This window comes from Budorcas taxicolor, chromosome 13, assembly GCF_023091745.1.
Source record: "Budorcas taxicolor isolate Tak-1 chromosome 13, Takin1.1, whole genome shotgun sequence".
In the NCBI taxonomy this organism is placed as follows: Eukaryota; Metazoa; Chordata; class Mammalia; order Artiodactyla; family Bovidae; genus Budorcas; species Budorcas taxicolor.
This window is the reverse complement of record NC_068922.1, coordinates 37,710,124-37,718,791: the sequence shown is the minus strand read 5'-3', so window position 1 is coordinate 37,718,791 and position 8,668 is coordinate 37,710,124. Positions and strand designations below refer to the sequence as shown.

Here is an 8,668-nt window from a genome sequence, read left to right as displayed (position 1 = left end):
CAGCATATTAAAAAGCACAAACATTACTTTGCTTACGAAGGTCCATATGGTGAAAGCTGTGATGTTTCCAGTAGTCATGTACAGATTTGAAAGTTGGACCATAAAGAAGGCTGAGTGCCAGAGAGAATTGATACTTTTGAATTATGGTGTTAAAGACTCTTGAGAGTCCCCGCCTTGGACTGCAAGGAGGTCAAACCAGTCAATCCTAAAGGAAATCAGTCCTGAATATTCACTGGAGGACTGACGCTCAAGCTGAAGCTCCAATACTTTGGCCAACTGATGCAAAGAACTGACTCATTGGGAAAGATCCTGATGCTGGAAAGAGATAGAAGGCAGGAGGAGAAGGGGACAGCAGAGGACGAGATGGTTAAATGGCATCATCAACTCAATGGACATGAGTTTGAGCAAGCTCCGGGGGATGTGAAGGGCAGGGAAGCCTGGTGTGCAGCATGCAGTCCATGGGGTCACGAAGAGGCAGACACGACTCAGCGACTGTGCACCAACAGCAGTCTAGTACTGGGGCTCTCCAGGCGGCACTGGTGGTGGCGAAGCCACCTGCCGACGCAGGAGATGTACGAGGTGAGGGTTAGAGCCCTGGGTTGGGAAGATCCCATAGAGTAGGAAATGGCAACCCACTCCAATTCTTGCCGGGAAAATTCCCTTGGACAGAGGAGCCTGGTGGGCTACAGTCCATGGGGTCGCGAAGGGTCAGACACAAGCATCTCAGCAATCTAGCGTTGCTTTCTGACTATGCATTCAAGTATTCAGAAACTAAGACTTAGATAACTAATTACTGGATGTATTTTTTTCCCTGCACTCATCTCTTAAAGAAAAAATGAGCCATTATCAGAAATTTCTTCCAGAAATAACTTGCAGAGATGCCCTGAGGTCATTTTGGATTCAACCCAATCTTCCAACTTTCTCTGCTATGTTACTCTTAATGGTGACTCTGAATCAGCCTGACCCTGAATCATCAATGTTCACTAAACAGCTAGTAGTTTCTAAAGGAAAATAGACTAATGTATTTTTGGACAATGTTACAGAATTCAAACCAAAACAAGCTTCTGGCTTAGCCTTGGATTCCCAAGTATTAACTCTACAGAGACTCTACTTCCTCCCAAACATCCATGTTAATGGATATTTTAGAAAATTCCAGTATAATCCAAGGCCACTTTAATTTATTCCTGTACACAGACAATTTTATGGATGAAAACATTGTAGTTCAGATCAATAAATGATTCAGTTTGGGCTATAAAATTATAAACAGAACCCTTGCAAAAAGTTGCTCATCCTTTCTTGCTTTTGACTTTTAGCCAGAAAATATATGACCAAACAAAAACAACCATTTGCCTTCCTTAATACACAGTCTCAGCATAGACTATTATACAAGGAGTTAGCATTAGTCATCAAATTAATTGTAAAGACAACAAATTAAATTCCTCTCTCTCCATCCATTTCCACCTTCAGAGGTGAAGCTGACCTCAGACAATACATGGTCTTTCTTCTTGCTATAAAAGTGGTCTCAGAGTCTGTGGCTTCTCAGAATCAAACTCTGTTGTCAGAATTCTCCAGTTCCTCCCTCTGCCCCAAACCCACCTTACTGCAAGCTATTTCCTCCAGAACCAGGACTTAGAGCCAAAGACCTCAGCCCAGACCTCAGGAGACAATTGTGAGTGAGAAACCTGGAGAAATGGATCAGCTGCTTAGGCAGCAAACACAAAAGTGTAGAAAGGCCTGATTTTATTTTTCCTCTAGTGGAATTTAATTTCTATCCAACAAGCTACTCTACCGATGGTAGAAATTTGACATTGTTCTGCTCAAGTTGTGCCCCCACCCTCCTGCCTCCACCCTCAAGCTTCAAAGGACTAGCACAGAATCAAGAAGAGGGGGTGGGGTCCTAGAGCTCATGTCTCATCACCTCTTCCCCTTGGAACCATCAGCTGCAGCTCTACCCCCACCGGCCTCATTCATCCCTTCTCGTATATTCTCTCTGAACCCTGGATCCTCACTGTCCTGACCCCTGAACTTCTTGGGGCAGCTTGTTCTCTCATCGTGTTCTCACTAATCTCAGCCTCCCAAGATTATTCCGCTGCCTCCTGCTCGGTGCTGTGCATCACACAGCACAGAGGGGGGCCACCCCAGGTCCCTCAGCTAAGACACCCCACAGAGCTGCTTCTGGTCCTCAGCTACTGTCCTAGGATGAGTCCCAGACCTCTCTGAGATTCAACATTCCAGTGCATCCCCTTCCCACTCCAGGAACCCAGTTCAGAAGAAAGAGGTAGCACTCAGGGTCCCCTCTGAGGGCCTCAGGAGGGCTAGTCCATGAATTTTCCATTCAGCTCACCTCAGAATGGGGCCTTTTAATCTCTTTTACATAGAAACAAACCAAGCTTAGCAAATAATCTTCCAAATCAACTGTTTACAGTTTCAACTTCAGCTTTGAAACCCAAAAGATTGTATTCCTCTTGATATTCCCACTCCACCAACCCTACCTAAGGATGCTCTTGTCTCAAAAATTCAGGGAAGTTTAGAGGTAACCAAACATACTTAGGGAAGAGGAAGAAGTTACTTTTAAGATAGTATCCCTTGAAAGAACTGAATCTAAATAGATCAAGAAAAGTCAAGAAAAAAAAAAAAACAACCGCCAAATCTGAGAGGATCTTCCAAAGATGGGCTTATATTAATGGTGAATGCAGGTGATTTGGGTATTTGCCAATAATTATGACCAGTGGAGACAGGACGTTATCCTCTCTAAAGCCAGGAACTGAAGGAAGACCTAGATTCTAGAACACAGCCATGTTCAGTGCCCAATATACAATGACTGGTCCAAATTTTAAATGGAATAAGGAATTGTTTTTCAATGAATATGATGTTTCCATTATACAAATGAATAAATTCTAGACCTCTGTCATGTAACAGTCAACGATACAGTATTATATACTATAAAATATGTTCAGAGGATAGGTTTCATGGTAAATGTTCTTACCAAAAAAAAAAAGAGCACAAGGACATTCTTAGAGGTAATGGGGATGTCGAGTACCTCGGTTGTGGAGATGGTGTCGTGAGTATATACACATGTCCAAACTCAGCAAGATGTACACATTAAATGTGTGGGATATTTTGTGTATCAGTTATACCTCAGTAAAGCTAAAACCTTTTAAATGAAAAAATTTTAAACAAATTTCAAGGTGACTTCTGCCCCAAGCACATTTATTTTAATACATTAGTGTTACAATTCAGGTCATTCCAGCTACTGATAGCCCTTTGCCACCCAACAAATGGAAACCCAGACTCATGGAACTGGTCAATTTGCTCTTAAAAATATCATGCAAACGTCATGTAACACTATTACAAACTATAGTGTTTTGTCTCACAAAAGGGCACAACTCCTGAAAATGTCTCAGGGTGCCTTGGAATCGAGACATCTCCAAGCTGGAATACACACCTAACCCAGTGATTCCCAGCCAAGTGGATACTGTGGACCAGGAAACCATCTGGGATCTTGGTTGCAGACCTCAAAAACAAAGGAGGGAGGGTGGGATGAGAAGAGAGGAGCCTCATGGAACTCCGCATCCCTGGGCAGCCTACAAGGTGGCGAGGAGGAAGGAAGGGATTAGCCACCCAATGGTGGGGGACTATCTCCCATCATGGACCAAAACAAAAGGCTGATCAGTTGAAGACTGAGATGGAAAAAGTTAAAACATGAAATCACTTAGAGACAAATTAAGTGAGTACATAATTGATTTCTGAGGGGCAAGACTCTCAGTGGGAAAAATGGAGGTGCTGGACTGCATAGAATTTAAACTCTTCATTGTAACCTGTAGGGTTAAGAAGACCCTTGTTTGCAATCCTGTATTTACTTGTTGGGTTGATATCTGTCCCCCCAATTAGGCTGTAAGTTACATGCGGGCAGGGATGTCACCCCTGTATTCCCATCCTTGGAAAGGTCCCTGGTATATGAAAATGAAAAGTGAAAGTGGCTCAGTCGTGTCCAACTCTTTGCCACCCCGTGGACTGTCCATGGAATTCTCTAGGCCAGAATACTGGAGTGGGTAGCCTATCCCACCTCCAGCGGATCTGCATTGAACCCAGGTCTCCTGCATTGCAAGTGGATTCTTTACTGTGTGAGCCACCAGTGAAGCCCAAGAATACTGGAGTGGGTAGCCTATCCCTCCTCCAGCTGATCTTCCAGACCCAGGAATCAAACCGGGGTCTCCCGCCTTGCAGGTTACCAGCTGAGCTACCAGGGAAGGCCTGGTATATATTACACTCAGTGATATGTGTTGAGTAAATAAATGAGGTTGATATTGTGGCCAGTGTTTGGGTCTTGGGTTTAACACTCGTAATCGTAAAGGAGGCAAGCCTCTGTCGGCCCAAAGCTGGGAGCTGGGAATGAGTTGTACATAAAGCAACAGGCTTCCTCACTTGCGACATGAGAACTAGAACCTTCTGGCCATCAGTCCAGGGGAGCTTAATGTGAGTCTTGACTCCAAGTGAGCCCCACTGACCCACAGCGGTCCCTCAACTTAAAATGGAGATGGTCCTGGGTAGCGCCAAATTTGCTAACACTTTGAGAACCTGGAACAGGCTGGGGTGAGGGAGCTTGGAGAAGAGGATACCGGGAGAGGATAGAAGCCTCCGTGGACACGCACCTGCTCTGTCACCTCTCCGAGGGCTGGCCCAGGAAGCAGGCTGCCATAGCCCTGGGTGAGGGGCCGCCCGCGGAAGACGGTCGCGTCTCTTAGCATCCTCTCACGCCCGTGCTCTGGATTCATGACCTAACAACGCACCTTGTGTTTTGCAGAACGCTGAGGCGAGCTACGACTTCAGCAGCAACGATCCCTATCCGTATCCTAGATACACAGATGACTGGTTTAACAGGTAAGCTGGGCCTCTGGGGCTGCCTGTGACATCAGGCGTGGGGTTTTAGTTCACTCTCTTCTGTGTTTTAAGGCTTGAATATCACCAGAAAAATAATCTCAGTGCTCCACGAAATTATACCGTGACTTTTTCCTTTGTTGTGGCTATATTTTTTAAATTCTCGAATTTTTTTAATATGGCGACATTCTAGAAATTTCTTTCAACCATATTGTTCAGTTGAATAGGAATTACTTGCCACCTTATTAAAGATAAAATAGGAGTAATAAGAAATCCTTTCTAACACACCACAAGGTGAATGTAAACATATGAGTTTCACTTGATCTCTTGAAACTGTTGCAGAGAACATTTCTGCCCCTCGGTCTGTGTCTGTATGTTTTTGGAAAGTGTTTTTGCTGTGACCTCATAACAGCTCATGTAGTCCCTTTTGACAAAACGTACATGTAATTGGCATAGGTTGGAAGTATTTTTTACTAAGGCATAATTAGTGTCAGGTATACAACATAACAGGGCTTCCCTGCTGGCTCAGTGGTAAAGAATCTGCCTGCAATGCAGGAAACCCGTGTTCTGTCCCTGAGTCGGGAAGCTCCCCTGGAGGAGGAAGTGGCAACTCACTCCAGTATTCTTGCCGGGACAATCTCACGGACAGAAGAGTGGCAGGCTACGGTCCGTGAGGTCGCAAAGAATCGGACACGTGCATACAACATAATGATTCCATATTTGTATATACTGCAAAATGATCACCACTGTAAGTTCGTTAACATCTGACACCACCCATAGTCACATAAAAGTTTTTTTTCTTGTGATGAAGATTTACTGTCTTAGCAGTTTTCAAATACACAATACAGCATTGTTAATTCTAGGTCTGATGCTCTGCTTGATATACTATTATGCAACACTACCCAATGGTAGTATGGCTTTTCTTCAACCTGTTTTGCTACTAAACATGAAAACATACCTCTTTCTTCTCCAAGTAAAATTCATGCATAATTTCTCACAGGTAAGAAATATCAAGAAATTGAGACAAGTGGCTTGTCAATCAATATCAATTAAGTCTGAAACCTAATACTTCCCCATTATTGATGTTTTTGAGTGAACTTGATAGAACGTGAAAGTGAAGTTGCTCAGTTGTGTCCGACTCTTTGTGACCCTGTGGACTGTAGCCCACCAGGCTCCTCCGTCCATGGGATTCTCTAGGCAAGAATACTGGAGTGGGTTGCCATTTCCTTCTGCAGGGGATCTTCCTGACCCAGGGATCGAACCTAGGCCTCCTGCATTGCAGGCAGACGCTTTAACTTCTGAGCTACCAGGGAAGCCCATATGAACTTCAATTAATGACTGAAGCTCACTTTAATCACTTCTGCTTCTTTATTCACTTTACTTATCTCTTCTACTTCTGGTGACAGACTTATGGTAATTGAAATAAACGCTGTCCTCCTCAGTTTAGTGATAAGGAAACAGGCTCAGAAAGATTGCTTGACTTACCTGGTCAAACAACCAGTAAATCTCAAAGCCAACACTGGAACCCAAGCTCTGTGTTTCTAAGTCCAAGTTGTATCATTATTTTATAAGCATCGTTTTTATTATAAAAGACAGAAGTGTATTATAAAAGAACGAAGAATGGCCAGGGACAGGTCCTGAGTGGGCCAGGGACAGGTCCTGATTGGACCAGGTAGATTAGACTGTGTTCCTACAATTATTGAATTGACCAGAGACTGTCTGGGGCATAGACAAAGCACACAGGGCTTGGTAATTACAGAAAAGGCAGAAAAGAGTAAAGGGTCCAATTTGGAACATTTTAAAAAGATCATTGCTAATATGCAAAAGCATAGTCCCCACTCTCTATTAACCTTACTTGCAGTTTAAACTCATCATGCAGAATTTGTAAGTGTGTGTTTAGGATTGGTAAAAGTGTATGAGTTTGAAAGTGTTAGCCACTCAATCATGTCCGACTCTTTGTGACCCTGTAGACTACAGCCCACCAGGCTCCTCAGTCCATGGGACTCTCTAGGCAACAATACTGGAGTGAGTAGCCATGCCCGTCTCCAAGGGATCTTCCTGACCCAGGGATCAACGGGACCCAGGAATCGAGTCCACATTGCAGGGAGACTCTTTACCATCTGAACTACTAGGGAGGATATATTAAAAAGGTTGGAGAACTTTTGATTTGAAGTGTCTCTTACTCCCTGTGACTTACAACCCTAGATCCTTGCTAATAAACCACTTTCAGACACAGGGATGTGAAGCCACCAAATAGAAGTCACTAAACCACAGACAAGACATTATTATAAATGGTGCCTGGAACCTTGCTCTGAGAAGGACCGTGAGTGTGGGCCTGGTTTCTGCACTGTCAGTCACCAGCTGTCCACAGGCCATCCGAAAAGGCAGTAGCTATATAGGACAGGGAATTCTGCTCAATGTTATGTGGCAGCTTGGACAGGAGGGGAGTTTGAGGGAGAATGGATACAAGTATGAGAGTGGCTAACTTGCTCTACTGTGCACCTGAAACTATCATAATGTTTTTAATGGGCTATACTCCAATATAAAATAAGAAGTTAAAAAAAACAAAGAGCAGTAGCATTACATGTGCCAGCTATTGCCTCCCCTTCTACATGCTAAGTCGCTTCAGTCCTGTCTGACTCTGTGCGACCCCACAGTCGGCAGCCCACCAAGTTCCCCCGTCCCTGGGATTCTCCAAGCAAGAACGCTGGAGTGGGTTGCCATTTCCTTCTCCAATGCATGAAAGTGAAAAGTGAAAGTGAAGTCACTCAGTCGTGTCCAACTGTTAGTGACCCCGTGGTCTGTAGCCTACCAGGCTCCTCCCTCCATGGGATTTTCCAGGCAAGAATACCGGAGTGGGTTGCCATTGCCTTCTCCCCCTCTACAGCTAGTAGATACTAAATTCATCTCTGATGGATTGATCCAAGCACAAAAATATAAACAACAGAATGGTTTTCCCCCAACTCATTTTCTGAACCTGAACACGACCACCCCCCCAAGTAAGTCTTCCCGTGTAATGAGCTATAAGAATATTCTTTAAACAAAAACAAAAGCAAAGTGGAGGTGTCCTCTATCTTAAATAATTTCATGTGCAAACTTGTGCTTGAAAGTTCAATTTTAAATGGGCTAAAGCCCTCCAGGACTAATGAGTGCTCAGGGTAATGAAATTCTTCATTGCCAGCGGTGACATCCCCAAGTGTCCAATTGCCTCAGGCACAGGCATCGTGAGTCAGGCAAGGACGGTCCTTGCCTGCTAAGGCACCAGTGACTCAAGACACAGTGGACACTGACTAGTAAATGAGATTTTTCACAATTATCAAGTGATTTTCAAACATCCTCATCCATCATGGCTTGTTATTACAAAGCCTGGATGGTACCACAGATCAGATCATGGTCTTTGCTTACTGGTTTACAAAACCAGTTAAAAAAATTAATTAAAAATAAATAAATAAAAACTACTATTGCAAGTGATTATGGGAGGAAGGCAAGTCAAAGTTCAGGCCCATAGCACTGGGAGGGTCTGTGGTCCAAACAGTAGGGTGCTGGAATCCTGGAGGTGATTCCTGCTTGGCAGAAGGAGAATGTGAATATGTCATCCTTCCCAGGAGTATAGGAGAAGTTCCTTAAAAAGTCACCCTTGGGAGAAATGTTATGCCTAGTGTTTCCTTCAGTATAGCTAGGGGCCTGGGGAAGAGGAGAACAGAGTAAGGGGGATTAGAGAAAATAAAACTAGCCATGAGTTAATAATCATAGAAGCTGGATGATGATATTTACAAGAGATTTCACTCTA

The 8,668-nt window shown here is 43.9% G+C and overlaps 1 protein-coding gene across 1 annotated transcript in view; it reads left to right on the top strand.

Moving 5' to 3' along the window:
• The first annotated feature begins 570 nt into the window (after positions 1-570).
• LOC128058040 (neuroendocrine convertase 2-like) overlaps positions 571-8,668 on the top strand; it is a 58,659-nt gene continuing 50,561 nt past the window's right edge. Inside the window, 2 exon segments of the mRNA XM_052650423.1 lie at positions 571-579; positions 4,805-4,881. Of these exon segments, the coding sequence (XP_052506383.1) occupies positions 571-579; positions 4,805-4,881 (86 nt within the window).